This window comes from Tripterygium wilfordii, chromosome 19 (assembly GCF_013401445.1).
Source record: "Tripterygium wilfordii isolate XIE 37 chromosome 19, ASM1340144v1, whole genome shotgun sequence".
NCBI lineage: Eukaryota > Viridiplantae > Streptophyta > Magnoliopsida > Celastrales > Celastraceae > Tripterygium > Tripterygium wilfordii.
In genome coordinates this window covers 2797637-2814471 of record NC_052250.1, presented here as the reverse complement: position 1 = coordinate 2814471, position 16835 = coordinate 2797637, and the positions used below count along the sequence as shown (strand labels likewise).

At 36.1% G+C, this 16835-nt stretch overlaps 1 protein-coding gene and 1 pseudogene across 6 annotated transcripts; one reads left to right on the top strand and one right to left on the bottom strand.

Annotated features, from left to right (window-relative positions):
• The first annotated feature begins 829 nt into the window (after positions 1-829).
• Positions 830-7564, top strand: LOC119985725 (increased DNA methylation 1-like). Of its 6 annotated transcripts, none has more exons than XM_038830090.1 (5): positions 830-1000; positions 3708-3796; positions 4705-4898; positions 4976-5134; positions 6659-7564. In XM_038830090.1, the coding sequence occupies exons 2-5, from the start codon at positions 3747-3749 to the stop codon at positions 6733-6735; spliced, it is 480 nt and encodes a 159-aa protein (XP_038686018.1). In that variant the 5' UTR covers positions 830-1000; positions 3708-3746; the 3' UTR covers positions 6736-7564. The 6 variants fall into 6 exon arrangements, with proteins under 6 accessions (XP_038686018.1, XP_038686014.1, XP_038686019.1 ...); XM_038830086.1 differs by having other exon boundaries at positions 831-1000; positions 3694-3796; XM_038830091.1 differs by having other exon boundaries at positions 833-1000; positions 3694-3796; positions 4985-5134.
• An 825-nt stretch (positions 7565-8389) lies between these two features.
• LOC119985463 lies at positions 8390-15157 on the bottom strand (annotated as a pseudogene).
• Positions 15158-16835: the final 1678 nt, after the last annotated feature.

The following is a 16835-nucleotide window of genomic DNA, read 5'->3' as shown; positions in this document are numbered from 1 at the left end:
TTGGGGTCCGTTTGGCAGTGCTTTCAGCACCTGCCAAATGCACCTCACTGGGGTTTAGGCTGCTGCGTTCGTGTTTTTTGTGTTTGCTGTACCAGAAGAAGCAGCTGGTAGCTGCTTCTTGCGAGACCGCAGGTTGTCTGACCCACTTTCGACGTCAAAAAAGCAAACGGTCGATCATCTATCTGTACATGGCCGACCCACTTTGGACATGGAACTAGCAGTTGCAACCCAATTTGGATCCTGAATTTCTGTAAACGAAAGATTGGCCTTAGGAAAGGTGAAGAAGAAGGGAATCATCCTCGATCTTGGAGGTCCAAGATAGAGCTAGTTCCCAGTCAGTGAAGGCCGGACTTCAAATAGATTGTTTCTTGAAGAAGACGCTTCTTCAATAAAAAAAAAAAAAAAAAAAACCTTCATTTAGTTCACCCAATCATAGTTTTTCTTTCTATACAGTTTATAAATTGCGTATCGATCCATCTCATTAAATTTTTTAGTAATACACCAGACATTTTTAGTTAGCACATTTCATTTCATCTCGAGTCGGTAGGTCAAAAGTACTCTAGTCGACAACTACATACATAATGTGAGAGAATTATTATAACAAATAAATTCACAATTATAATAATGGATGAATAGTTTTTTTTTCCTTTCAAATTATCCATATAAATTATTAATATTAAAGAACTTTTTATAGCTCATTGTATGGTAATTACATATGGTTCAAATTTATGTATTCTTAAAATTTATATTTTATTTTCTCTTTATTTATTAGTATCATGTATTATTTAAAAATAATTATTTATACTTTATGTGTTGAATTTATTTTTTAAAAGAACATTTATTCGGTTTGCAAGAATGGCGCTGTTGCTCTCTTTCCCTCCTTCTTCGGCGCTGCCTCCTCCCCAAACAACACCGTTGAATGGGAAGGGTCCTTTGGATGAGTTCCACAACAGGAATGACAGAGAATTCGGTGGAGGAACACTTCATAGTTCATATCAAGGTGAAAAAAGAATAATTGAATCCAATTGTTTCTGTATATTTTTAATTGGCTTAAGACTTTCAAGTGTTGCTTATAATCTAAGTGTGGGTGATTTATGATGTATTTTTACTCTGATCATTTATTTGTGTTTATATGTTTTTGGACACAATATATGGAAATATGGAGCGAGGGTTATTGGCCTCTGTCGCGTGATTGTAGCTAAATTGGGTTTCATTTGTTTTCTGGTAACGGGTTCCATTATGCTTGTCTTCTGCAAAATTTAGATGCTTTTTTGGCTTTTTGAGGATTTGATTTACGAGTACTGCTTTTTTTTGGATAATTATTGAATGTTGTTCATTGAGTTTCCATGCGAGTAATGATTTGGGTTCCTTTAACTGTTTGACATTGTTTCTGTTTGGAGCAGTGGGTGTCTAGACTCTGGATACTTTAGCTAGCAGTTGAACAATGCTGAGGAAAATAATTAGTTTTTCCCCTTGCCTTGGATCTTTAGGTTTTGATTGTTTCTAAAATATTTATTATCTTATAATTTATTCGATCTGGTTCCTTGTATGATGTCATTTCAGCTTTGAAGAACTGACAGTAAAGCATTTTGGAATCTTATTTCTCTTGCCGAACTCCTATGTCTATATTTCTGTACAACTCCGTACTGTGTAACCTGGGATTACTGTTTTCTTTCACGGGAGCATACTCTAGACATTAAAGAGTGGAAAAGCAAAGTGAGCTGAATATGAAAGTGCCCATTACATGATTTCCAGGACTTGCCATATATTGAATTGCTTTTGAAGCTTACATGTTCTTTCTTACTGAATCGGTCGCTTAGGTGAAACACAATGGAGTTTGGATTTTATTCATGCATGCTGGAATGTTAGAAACTGTTACTGCACTTTGGTCTATCTTCCCTTTATTTACAAACACTGGAGGTGCTGAAAACTCTAACATTGGGTTTCTTAGGAAGCATATGGGGCCAACTCTGAAGAACGTCCTAAGCCTGGGTGACAAACATCAGTGTTGATGATATTCATTCTGGAGATTTCCTTTCAAAAACTAAAATTTTTGTGGATGGTGGGGTGGTTTTGAGACGCCGGAGAGGTGGGTTACTGGAGCTTATGTTGGTCATTCTGCTGTTTGCTTGAGGGATTCTGAAGGGAAATTTTCTTCTATTGAGATCTGTGAGGGAGCCAAAACCTCTAGACCTGATGGATATAAATTCAACTTAATAAAAATAGCATGGGATATTATCGGTTGAGAGATTTGTTGCATGGTTTAGATATTTCATCTATTGAGTATCCTTCCAAAAAGGTAGCGATTCCTCTTCCATTACACTCATTCGGAAGACTGGGATCATACAATTTGAAAGATTATAGATCAGTAAGTCCTGTGAGAAATCTCTATAAAGTAAATACTGAAACTTCCAGTTAATAGCCTGGGAAAGGTGTTGCACTTAGTGGTGGGAGAAAATCAATTGATTTTTTTCTTTGTTTTCTCATTTTTGAGGAATAACCATCATATACTGAATACAGGATCCCGGAATACATGCTTTGCTGGAATAAACAAATCAATTGAAATCCCCAATGTATAAACCGTCTGTCTTTGAGACTAGAGATTCATTCTTCAAAGACTGAAGATCATTCTTTTTGAAAGATTATATACCAACATATTTGGTGAGGAATCTCTATAAAGTGATATTGAAACTTTTAGCTGATATCCTAAGAAGGTATTACACTTTATGGGGGAAAGAATATCAATCGAAATTCACTTGGCTTTCTGAGAAATAGTCGTTATACACGGAATGTAGGAACAGGGAATATATCCTCTGCTGGAATATGCAAATTAGCTGACAGCATAAGAAAGTGTTACACTTTGTGAGGGAAAGAAGATCAGCTGAAATTCGCTTGGCTTTCTGAGAAATAGTCGTTATACACTGAATGTGAGAACAGGGAATATATCCTCTGTTGGAATATGCAAATCAGTTGAAATCTCCAATTCAGAAATCATCTATCTTTTAGAGTAGAGCCTCATTCTTGAACTAATGAATTCAATTTTCTGTCTCAGTCATGCATCTACCTTAAAATTTTGCCCATGTTTAGAATGTAATTTCCCCGTTTACCCGTATTTCTGCTGTTTGTGGTGTTGGCGTATGGCAGGTAATTTTGGTTCTCATTTGACACGTGGCGTGTGGGTATTTGCATACCTACTTACCAATGGGGGTACAATGAATGTATATTTTTGTACTTTAATTTTTATTTATATTGGAAATATCATTTACTGCTTTTTTTAGATTAACACCACAAATTATTGATTGCATAAAATTTCACATCCTGATTCGCTGAAAAACTACATCACTAGATTATTCTGGGATTTTCTTTTCAACATGAAGACAAAATTCCAATGCCATTTATTTCATAAACATAAATCTTAACTTTCATATATATGACTATATTCAAGTTGAAAATCCTGCTTGTCATAGGTATTAACGCCTTCCGTGATTGTACAAGTATATTTTGCATCTGCCTTAATAAGTTTTGCATCCTGCATTTTCTTTCTTTCCAATATTGTATATGTATTATACCAGATCTTTCTTTGCCTGCATTTTGTACTCGTAAATGTTGCTTCTTCAACTCCTTGTTATTTTTTAGCCATAGACCAAATACATATATCAATGAAAATGATAACGATTGATTAGTTGCTAATAGGGATTTGTTCCCAGACAAAGAAGAAATGGTAAATGCAAGAGTAGAAGATAACCATGTGCAACGTCAATCCCATCGAATCGATGATTTACCAGAATTGTTACAGGTATGTTCAGACCCTTGATACTGATCTTCTACAATAGTGAAAGAAAAGTAATTAATTTGAGGGTTAAGCGAAATCGTTCATTGAGAAGCAGGCATCTTTATCAATTCTGAAAGATTACATTGATCACTTCATAAGCATCTTGAAAAATATAAATATGTTATTTGAAATAATTTTATGGTTTGAGTTCTTATGTCTTTTATGTGGTTCTGCTATCTAATTTGTAACTCAATGTATCTATTTTATATTATATTTTCTGTTCTTGTGTTGTCATCTCTCATTTTTGTCAGATTTCGCCACATTTTTTTTTCAGTTTTCGCAAGAAAAATACTAAAATTAAGGTCAAGGACCTGTAAATGAAATTAGTTGCATGTGATTTCTACTTTGCAAATCCATATTCATCAGTATTTTTGCATGAGGCAGAATTTTCCCCTCTGTATTGCCATGCGGCACAAAATTTAATGATGTGAGGATCTGTACCTTTTGGTTCATTGAGCCATTGATGTGGCAGGATCTTCCTCTATACTTTCTTCTGATTCTTGGTTATTAGGAAAATATAGGAACCAAGAAATGTATCTATTCATTTGTTTTTCGGGGAGATACTCCTGTGAATCAGAGTTTCGAAAATGTTATAAAGTTTTTACTAGTTACTGATGATAAAAAATTTGGTAATTGAATGTAAATGTCTTCTCTTGTTTGGTGTAGATATTAATTTGAACAAGCAATGCCTGTCTGTGAATGTTGAGGCTCACCTATTGTCAAGTAACCTGATACAATCTTGTTTATATATCTTGCTTCAGCATGCCTAATATTTGCATTGTCTTCTTGACTGCTATGCAATTTTCTTGCTTATTTTCACAATTAAGGTGGAAAATTTAATGTGTTCTCAATTTTTTTTTCATGGCTGATAGATGGTGGATCATATCTCTGAATGATATAATCCAGTACTGGAACCCAGAGGATGATTCTGTAATCAAGGATCGTCTGGTTACCCGGGATGGAATCATCTGCAAATGTTGCAGTAAGGTGTTTACAGTTTCTGAGTTCAAGATTCATGCAGGATTGAAGCTGAATCATCCCCTTTTGAATCTATTCATTGAATCTGGTGAGCGCTTCACCTTATGTTTGCTATTGTTTTTTTTTATTTGTTGTTAGTAGTCCTCACCTTATGTTTGTGTTAAGCATGGTCAGATGAGTATAAGACAAGAAGAAACGAGACTCTAATACTGCAAGATGATGACAATGATCAAAATGACGATCATGCGGAATCTGTCGTGATTGGGGTTTGTTGGCAGTACAAACTGCCCCTCGGCTTTTCATCAGGCTTGCTTGTTTACTCAGGTTGTCTTTTCCTTTCTTTTTTTGATCAGAACTTTTTACATTTTAGGTTTGTCCTTTCCTTGATTCGCATATTCTAAACACATTTGCTTTTCTTGGTTCTCTATCTTTCAGTTCTAAATTTTCTTTCCTAGCTCCTTTCATGCTATGCTTGTATCAACCTTATAGGGACTATGTGATTCTCAACTTTATGCAAATATTTTTCATTACTCATTAGTCTCACTTGGATGCGTCAGTAAGATATATATTAGGAACTTATTTCTAGTTATGTTTGATGTGACTGTTGTAGCAGTATATTAGGGACATGTTTTGTTATTGGCCCAACAGAATCCAGAGATTATGCGTTGTGCGTCCATTCAGAAGGTTTATTTGTTTTGAAGATTCATTATGCCGTTTGCATTGCTATAGGCACCATTCTGAGATTGCTGAAACTTGGAGATTTAGTTATGAGTTTGGTGTTTCTTTCTATCTTCCTATCTGTCTTTTACTTCTCGTGCAGTTTTTAGATGGGGTCAAAACTTTATCTTTCCCTGTTTTTAGATTTTTTTTATTCCAAGCAACGTTTCGTAACCGAAAGACAGAACTTAAGGTTTTTCCTATCACATTTTGAAAGAGTGGAGGGCCTATGCTGTTTTGTTACTGTGATGCATTGATCTAGAAGTGCTGCGTCATAGTATATTCCAGCACTGGTAATAGGTTTTTGGTAAAATTGACAAGATTTTACAGAAGAAGAAATGAGAGCCTCAATACTCTTATGCTGGAAATTAGTTAATAGGTTCTAATGTTAAATACACATGCTTTTCATGGAAAGAGAATAAATGATGATTTTGTAAGATAATTGATCAAAATATTCTTATAAGATTGTAAGAAATATTTGTCTATCATTTCTTCCTTTTATCCATCAGTTCTTAAAAAAACGGAAAAACAACAAAAGTATTGCCAATTATGGGGAAAAATACACTTGATGCTTTAGCCCTTTAATATAAGCTCTATGGAAAATATGATAAACCAAGGTTACTCGTCGCCAATGCTCTCATATGAGGGGGGAAAGGCACAATGAAAGAGGTAAAAATAAGGCACGATTGTGGCTAACGTGCCCTTGATGCAGCTCTATCTGACTAGATATTGACACAGATTCTCTTGCGAGCCCGACAATCCTCTCTATCTCTCTCTCAAAATTATGTGTATTTTGCATTTCAATAGCTGGTACATTTGTGTTTTCCTGTTTTCTGTCCGAAGAAAGGAAAGATACAAGGCCCATACGCTTTAATACGAGTTATATATATAGCTGCTACAGCACATGGTCTGTTAAGTGAGGAACTCTTTTGATTGTCATTTGTTTTACTCTTTTACTAAAAGGAAGGAAAAAATGCACCTAACTCTCTCATATCTAAATTGCTGGTAGGATCTTTGTTTAATTGTTTATCCATGATGATACTGCACTCAGGTTTTCTATGTATTTGTTTATGGCATTCTTCCCTGTAACATGGTTGCGTATTTACATGATACTAAAAGGCTTATATACAGATCATGAGGCATGCCTGAACGGAGAGAGAATCTACGAGCAAGCGGTTTCCAATAGTTTTCTGGTAGAAGCTGTGTAGAGATACTTTTGATCAACCTTCCGAGTACATTAAGTTTTGTGCATTGGCAAGAGGCGTGCCCGCATGGAGACAAAATCTACGAGCAAGCGGTTTCCGATAGTTTTCTGGTGGAAGCTGTGTAGAGGTGCTTCTGATCGACCTTCTTAGTGTGTGAAGTTTTGTGCACTGACATGAGGCATGCCCAAAAGAAGATAAAATCTATGAGCAAGCGGTTTCTGATAGTTTTCTGGTGGAAGCTGTGTAGAGGTACTCTTGATCGACCTTCCAAGTGCATGAAGTTTTGTGCACTGACGTGAGGCGTGCCTGAAAGGAGTGAAAATTTACGATCCAGCAGTTCCGGATACTGGATTTTGTGTGCTAACATGAGTCATGCCTCAAAGGAGAGAAATTTTACGAGCTAGTGGTATTTTCTATCAACCTTCCGAGTGCATGAAGTTTTAGTGTCCTGACGAGGCATGCTTGCACGGAGAGAAAATCTACAAGCAAGCAATTTCGGATACCGGGTTTTGTGGTGGAAGCAGTCTAGAGGTACTTTTGAATTTCGATCAACCTTCCGACTCCATAAAGATTTGTGAGCTGAAGTTCTGTTGGATGGGAAAACAAAGATATTGGACCCTTTTAGGATATGTTTCTTCTTCAATTTTGCACTGCCAAGAATGAGGATTTGAATCGCATGTTTTCCATTTTTATGCGATTTTCTTGTTTCGTTTTCTAGTTTGTTGGGAAAGCTGTTTTCTTTGCCCTATTTTATCCATATCATGGATGGTACATTACATTCTTAATTGAACACTTGTATTGAGTAATGTTGATTCCCTTGTTTTCTTGCATACATATGCCTTGGAATGCTCAAGCTTCACACACACACACATATATATTAGGGATGTGCATGGTCCGGTTAACCGGACCGTGGAGGCCAAACCGTCACCAATCCGGAAATTACGGATTTGTATTTTCTGAAACCAAAACCAATCCAAAACCATCAAAACCCGTTACTACGGTTAACCGACTAACCGATTCGGTTTCGGTCCGGTTATGGTTTTTCGTAAAATATCTATTTTGTAAGCAAATCTTAAAGGATTGATAAAAATGTTTCAAAAAAAATCTCAAGGAATGATATATATTATATTAATATTTCATAGTTAATCACTTAATGTCTTAATCTAATGGTACATAACATTAGTAATTATATATTATATCTCAAATGGTCCATATTTAAAGACATTATAGTATTAAATATTATATATTATATATACCGGTCCGGTCCGGTTAACCGGTGGTTACAAAAATTCCAAGCCATATCCGGACCGACTTAACTCGGTTGGTTTCGGTTTTTGAAACCGTTTGACCAAATTCGGTCAACTAACCGATCCAAACCGGACCGACCGGTCCGATTACCGGTTTTGATCCGGTTTTCGGTTTCATTTGCACAGCCCTAATATATATAAACCGTCTTTTGTTTCCAATTCTTTGGTAGTCACTAGAATCAACAGTCTTGAAGCTTTAATTCTAGTATTGATCGAATGAACAATTTAATTAGACTTGTTCCTGGTATTCATAGGTTGAATCAACAAGTTCAAATGGGTGTTATTTCCACTAGGTTGCCCTGCATCATCTAGTCAAAGCTCAGTAATAGAAAGCTTATTTTTCAGCGAAAATAGATGGAAAAAATCGACAACTATGGACAGAAGATTATACCAATGGTTTCTGCTAGGAAAAGAAAACCCATAATAAGGCAAAAGTACAACCATGACTGCTCAAAGCTCAAACGAATATCGCGAAGAAGATTAGAGATTCTCAAAGCAAAAAATTTGCTGCCATACTGTGTGTTTCAAGAAGAATTAAAACTTCTTCACATAACTTGCATGTTACAAAATATGAAGGCCATCTGGTTACTGTGGTCTGTCATATCGAGGCAAAGCTTGACATAATAAGCATTACGGCATGAGAACCGCGCTGATTCCTTCTCCTAATTCTTATAGCATGCATACAATGTAAATTCTTACCTCTAGTCAATAACACTTGGTACATGATATGAACAACAGGGGCCATATCAGCTTGTCTCCGGCAGCCCTCTAGTAGGTTGAATAGCCCCCCTTGGAGAACCATTAATTAGCACAGCAGATCTCACTGTTGAGATGCATTCATTTACCAAGGTGATAGCTTTTGCAAGCTTTGCAAGCAACCATCTTCTTCACATAAATAAAAAAAAAACACGTTATGAATATTTGCTTAGAAATAAACTTCTCCAAAATCCATCTAGAGAAGGGAAAAAGTTTCACGTTAATCTTAAAAGAAAAGGAAAAGAAAAAACTTAAAATCAGCAACACTTGATAGAATGATTAATGATACATTTGACTTCCAGAACAAAAAGAATAAAAGAGGAGCCGAGTCCATAGATGGAAAAGATCTGAAATGTAGGAGGACATTAAGTATTACATATAAAAACAACATTGCAGAGAAATTGCAAATCAACTTACAATTTTTTTCACTACTATGATTTTAATAGATCAATGGACAGGATATCTATAAACATGGTTGCAGTGGCCGCATCAGCTGAGAATCCTTTGCCAACCATTTCCGCAAGAAGTTTCTTTGCCATTGATGTATCATTATTATGGAGATATCCTTGAATTATTGCATTATAAGAGGAACTTTCAGGTAAGCAACCACCCTCTTCCATTTTTCTGAACAATTCATATGCCTCGCTGCAATACCCTTCCTTGCAAAGTCCTTTAATCATTACACAGTATGTACATGCATTAGGCTGTAAACCCTTAATTAAGAGGCCAGAAAATACCTTTCTTGCAACATGAAGTCTTCCCATTCGGCACATACCATCGATAAGGATAGTGTATGTTGTGATATCAGGTTCTATACTAATCTCATGCATTTTCTTGATTAGTGCAATTGCCTCATCAAAACATCCATGTTTACACAAGCCATCGAGCAGAGCTGAGTAAGTAACTACATCAGGAGTCTGGCCATGAGCAAGCATTTCCCTAACAAGATTTTGAGCAAGCCCAATTTGCCCTACTTCGCATAATCCATTTATAAGAGTATTGTACGATATGACATCAGCGCACAATCCCCTTTGAGACATTTCATTGAAGAGTCTTGATGCCTCAACTACCTTTTTACTCTTACAAAATCCATTCATTAAAATATTGTAAGTAAACACGTCAGGTTTACAACCTTTCTGAAGCATCAAATTGAAAAGTTTCATTGCCTCGTTAATTTTTCCTTGCAAAATATATCCATCCATTAAGGAATTATATGTGACAACATCAGGCTCCAAGCCATAATTAATCATCTTTTCAAAAGCAACATGAGCCTCCAAATCCCTACCTTCTTTACAAAGCATATCAACCAATATATTAAAAGTAACTAGGTCTGGGCTAATGTCCCTACCCAACAATTCATTCCACAATCTCACTACCTCCTCCCAATCGCCTGAATTGCAGGCACCATGAATTAAGGAATTGTAAGTAACAATTGTAGGTGAAATGCCTTTATGCACCATTTCAGAATACAAATTTGAAGCTTTAATATGCAATTTATCCTTGAGCAGCCTGTCAATGATTGTATTATATGTTACCGCATTAGGCATATAACCCCTATCTTCCATCTTCTCAAGCAAACAAATAGCATCATTGGTCTTGCCTACTCTACACAAGCCATTTATTAGCGAGTTGCAGGTAATTAAATCAGGCTGAAAACCATTATCCATAATTTCAACAAACAATCTTGCAGCACGAGCAACATTACCCTCTATAGACAATCCATTGATAAGGGTGGTGAGTGTTATGATATTGGGAGATAGGCCGAGTTTAAAGGTTTTGCCAAGAACAGAGAAACCATAATCTACGCGATGTAGATGGCAGAAACAATTAATCAACATATTCAAGGTATAAACACTGTGTCGGATTCCCAGCTGTTCCATATGTTTGAAAAGGGTGACCGCAGTAGAATAATGCTTCATTCTCACAATCACAGTCAATAATCGATTAAACTCGACAATGGAAGGTCGGGGATGCATATGAACCATTTGATTATAAAAAGCAACAGCATCATCTATGGTATTCAATTCAGTGCATCGATTCTTTATGGCAAATTTGGGGGTTGAAGCTTGAGAAGAGAAAGAGAAAATTTTCGTACGATTACCGGTTCTTCCAGGACCAAGAGCACAAGAAACGCTTCCCCTCCTCCGCATTATCATCGTCGTCGTGGTCTTCACTCTCTCCATTTCTTGCTTTAACTTGTTTCAGTAGTTTTGAGTTTTGATACGAAGAGAGTAAGAATGGCGTTTCTATAAATCCGATTGTTGAATCGGGTAAGAATTTGTTACCAATGCTATCCGATCGAGTTCCTTTGTTGTGGCCCTATGGGCTTTAATATTTTTACTTGTTGGGCCTCTAATTTTATCTGGCCCACGAATGGTTGCTGATTTATTTTATTTTATTTTTATGGATGAATTTGCATTGCTATAGGCACCATTATGAGAGTCCTGAACCTGTAGATTTGATTCGATTCATCGCTTTCACCATATTCCAAACCTCTACTTCTTCTGTAAGGATAGCTGTAAAGGCTTGATTATCCTTATCAGAGATGAAATTAGGGAAACAATTGATCCAACAATTTTGGTTTGAGAATAATAAGTGGAAAACAAGTGATTGAATTGATTCTCAATTGAAGTTGGTAATATCACCTGGAGAAGTTAAGAAATCTTACATCTTCGTCCCGAATCATAGAAATGAAATTCCAGCCATTTGCCCTCTGGATTTAACCCTCTGCAACGTCTCCTCTTTGCGCAAAAGATCCCAAAGCTTCACCGGATTCCTTTTCGGGTAAAGCATCGCCTCTTCTATTTAGATTGATGGACTGAACTTTCTCAACTGGCTGCTGAAATTTCTATATTTACAAAAACGTTTTCTTTATTAACCAGAAGAGAGATCACACCGATACAAGGAAAACAGAGTCATAAAACCTCATAATTACAGGACAGCAATGCCTTACAGTATGAAGTCTAAGAGGATCTGCCCATCTAAAGGAATGCACTTACCCGAAACCTGACCAGAGTGAAGCCATTGTAAGACAAGCAACCTGCTAAATTTCACGAAGGAAATTAGGAAAGAAACACCATTAAAGACTACTTGATCCATCCACAAATCAATTTCTTAAGTACAAAGGATAGCAAAACACATTAGATGGATTAAGATTCTATAAAATCTCCACACAAAGTTTAACTCGAACAAGAAATATGATTGCCAGAATATTGATCATCTTCGCACTACATCTTTTTGCGAATTGGAAGAAAGAAAATTATTAAACGAGGCAAGAAGGGGATGCAAACCTTACAAAGGGGAAGTAAAAGAAGTTACAGACATAACACTTCCAATCAGTTGGAAAACTAAAACTCTGAAGATATAAGATCAAGAAATTTTGATGTACAAAACCAATTATAAAAACTATACAAACTTTGGTTAAATTGATCATATCATACAGATGGGATCAAGGAGACAATGATGATCCCCAATTTTACTGTACATAGTACGTCTAATAGAAAACACAATCACCAAAAAACAATTATAATAAAATATTCAAAGAATAGGCAGAAGCTTGAAGAACTTCTCTAATAGCTCTAGAAGGCTGCGTTTTATGCGATGAGATGAGCATATATGATGAGCAGTCAGAAGGTACTAAGCCTATGCTGCTCATTGTGTGGAAAAGATGCTTGCTCTGCTGGGCTTCTATTCTTCTGAGTTCCGTAGACTTAGAAATATACGAAACAAAATCGATCTTCAAAAACAAATGACAAAATTTTGGCGATACTCAAGTAACAAAACCAATGACGCAGGTTTTGTGCACAGATGCAAATTAAACAAAATAATAACGATCACATGTATGCCAGCTTCATGACATTACAACTTGCAGAAGGATCAATACTGAAGAAACATGTATAATCATCTTCAGCTTAAGAAGTAGTTTTTGAAAATGAAAAAGAACCGAGGATACCCTAAATCTGAGCAGAGTGAACCATTATAAAAGAGTAGTGACTCTCTATCTTATTTTTCTCATTTTTTTAGATTTTCAAGTCAATTCTATATTCAAAGATTATTAGAAACAAAGTTTAATTCAATTAAGAAACATGATTGTCAAAATAATCACTCTTTCAAGAATACCATTTTGCAGCATAATTTATTGAAGTGACATTAAGAGGACGCAATTCTAAGAAAAGGGAAAGTAAAAGAAGTTACAGACATAAGGTTTCCAGCCAGTTACTAATACCAAAACTTTTGAGTATCTGATCAAGATATTATGTCATAACAGCAACTATCTTGTAAGCAACCATCTTCTTAAAAAAACTTATAAATATTAGCTTAGAAATAAACTTCTCCAAAACCCATCTATAGAAGGGAAAAACTTTCACATTTAATCTTAAAAGAAAAGGAAAAAAATAACTACAAATCAGCAACACTTGATAGAATGATACATTTGATTTCCAGAACAAAAGGAACAAAGGAGGAGCCGAGTCCATAGATGGAAAAGATGTGAAATGTAGGAGGATATTAAGGATTACATATCAAAACAACATTGCAGAGAAATTCCAAATCAACTTACAATTTTTTCACTACTATGATTTTAATAGATCATTGGATAGGATATCTATAAACATGGTTGCAGTGGACGCGTCAGCTGAGAATCCTTTGCCAACCATTTCCGCACCATTGATGTATCATTGTTATGGAGATAACCTTGAATTATTGCATTATAAAAGGAACTCTCAGGTAAGCAACCACCCTCTTCCATTTTTCCGAACAATTCATATGCTTCGCTGCAATACCCTTCCTTGCAAAGTCCTTTAATCATTGCACAGTATGTACACGCATTAAGTTGTAAACCCTTAATTAAGAGGCCAGAAAATACCTTTCTTGCAACATGAAGCCTTCCCATTCGGCACATACCATCGATAAGGATAGTATATGTTGTGATATCAGGTTCTATACTAATCTCATGCATTTTCTTGATTAGTGCAATTGCCTCATCAAAACATCCATGTTTACACAAGCCATCAAGCAGAGCTGAGTAAGTAACTACATCAGGAGTCTGGCCACAAGCAAGCATCTCCCTAACAAGATTTTGAGCAAGCCCAAATTGACCTACTTCGCATAATCCATTTATAAGGGTAGTGTACGATATGACGTCAGCACACAATCCCCTTTGAGACATTTCATTCAAGAGTCTTAATGCCTTAGCTACCTTTTTATTCTTACAATATCCGTTTATTAAAATGTTGTAAGTAAACACGTTGGGTTTACAACCCTTATGAACCATCAAATTGAACACTTTTGTTGCCTTGTTAATCTTTCCTTGCAAAATATATCCATCCATCAAGGCACTGTATGTGACAACATCAGGCTCCAAGCCATAATTAATCATCTTTTCAAAAACTACGTGAGCCTCCAAAGCCCTGCCTTCTTTACAAAGCATATCAATCAGTATACTAAAAGTAAATAGGTCTGGGCTAATGTCCCTACCCAACATTTCATTCCACAATCTCACTACCTCCTTCCAATGGCCCGAATTGCATGCACCTTGAATTAAGGAATTGTAAGTGACAATTGTAGGTGAAATGCCTTTACGCACCATTTCAGAACACAAATTTAAAGCTTCAATAGGCAATTTATCCTTGCACAGGCTGTCAATGACTGTAGTATATGTTACCACATTAGGCATATAACCTCTATCTTCCATCTCCTCAAGCAAACGAATAGCATCATTGGTCCTGCCTACTCTACACAAGCCATTTATTAGTGAGTTGCAGGTAATTACATTAGGCTGAAAACCATTATCCGTAATATCAACAAACAATCTTGCAGCATGGGCAACATTACCCTCTATAGACAATCCATTGATAAGGGTGGTGAGTGTTATGATATTGGGTGATAGGCCGAGTTTAAAGGTTTTACCAAGAACAGAGAAACATTAATCCACGCGATGTAGGCGGAAGAAACAATTGATCAATATATTCAAGCTATGAAGATTATGTCGAATTCCCATAAGTTCCATATCTCTGGAAAGTAAAACCACAGTGCAAAAATGTTTCATTCTCACAATCGCACTCAACAGATGAGCAAATTCAACAATGGAAGGTTGGGGATGAACAAAAACCATTTGATTATACAAAGCAACAGCGTCATCTATAGTATTCAATTCATTGCATCGATTCTTTATGGCGAATTTATGGGTTAAAGCTTGAGAAGAGAAAGAGACAAATTTTGTACGATTACCAGTTTCACCAAGACGAAGAGCATAATAAATGTTTCTCTTTGCCGCATCATCGTCGTTGCCGTCTTCACTTTCTCCATCTCTTCCTTCTCAATTGTTTGTTTCAGTAGTTTTGATGGGAGAGCATAACAATGGTTTTTCAGTAAAATCTGACTGTTGAATTGGGTAACCGGGTTTGGGCTTTTTGGCATTTATATTGTTGTTGGCCCATTTTTAATAACCCAATAGGCATTAGTCGGCCCTATCATAAGCCGAGTAGAACCCATTATAAAGCCCAAGTGTTCTTCCCTTCCAAACATGAAGCACAATTAATTTTCTTTTTCTTTGGAATTTCAACATCTTATTATACATAATGAACTATGGCTACTTCCAGTCCCCGAATAAGCCCTGTCGTTAGTTGGTATCAAGATGATATAGGACTAGTTACCATATTTATAATAAAACCGGTTAGTAGGATTGAAAATTGTCACGTTGTCAAAATTAGACGAAAGTAGATTGATTGAAGTGGAACGAGTGCTGAGCAGAGCTAGGGGCCTAGCCCCACCCTGGTTCACTCTCTTTTCTCTGCTTTGACTATTCAGACATAGTTTTGAGCACGTCAACTAGGGATTTTGTGACAACATTCACTTCCTATAATAATCTTGTAGAGAATGATGGACTGCTGCTGTATTCACTTCCTATTTACTCTACAGGAATTGTGTTTTCAGGTAGCGAGAATTGAATCAAAACACAAGTCATATTCAAAACCCTATTGTCTTTGAAAAGCTTTGAAGGGTAATGTTGATAGTAGCCTTTCCTAACAAGTTTTGGTGGCCCAATATTGCTGGGGCATGACAGTGAAGTTTTGCCTAATATGCTTTGTAAATTCTTGTACTATTAGAGTATTAGTGTCCTTAGTCAATAGTGACACCACATACCCTTATGGACTCCATGCCCAACCTGTAATATAGCTCCTAGAGCTTGTTTGCCATGTTCTTTGAGCTTATCCACCCAATAATTTGAACAACTGCTTTTGTCATGTATATATATATATATATATATATATATGTCATGCACCGTTGCTTTCTGGTTTTCCCATATCAAAACCTATTGAACTTTCCATTTTCCAGTTGTTTTAGACAGACAGATGAAATGGAAGAAACACAAGTCCACAACTTGCCTGTTATCTTCAGTGATGTGGGTGCCCCCATAATCACAGTGTTCTCCATTAACAAGAATATATATATATATATGCAATATATATACCCATATTGGTGAATGTATGTGGTTGACAGGCTTAATGAGTTTGCGTTTGTTGCTTTGCTGCTTACACTGATATATCAATGCTTGTGGAGGGCATTGCTTAAGTACTAATTTTGCAATATTGTTTATGCACACCTTCTATGGTCCCTGAAGGGAGAACTCTGGGAATTTTGTTGCTTTGCTGCTTACACTGATATATCAAATGCTTAGGGAGAACTCTTGGAATTTTGTGCTAAAGGCACAAAACAATGTGAGCATTGTTTTCCAAAGAAAAAGAGGATCATGGATACGAGGGTTCTATGAATTTTTTGACCTATATATCTTGGATCAAGGCATGGTTTATCTAATTTTCTTAAGAAAATTCAATTTGTAAATGTGCATTCATTTACTTACTATTTTCTTTTAACAATAATCTATCCAATAAGACTTTTTTCTTGTAACCGAGAATAATACCAAACAAAATTTTCCTTTTGGATAATTGAGATGAGCCTAACTTGGGTTGTCAAACCCGCACGCACATAAATTTTTCACCTGATGACAGGATAAATTGAGTCAAAGCTCAGCTCGTGACC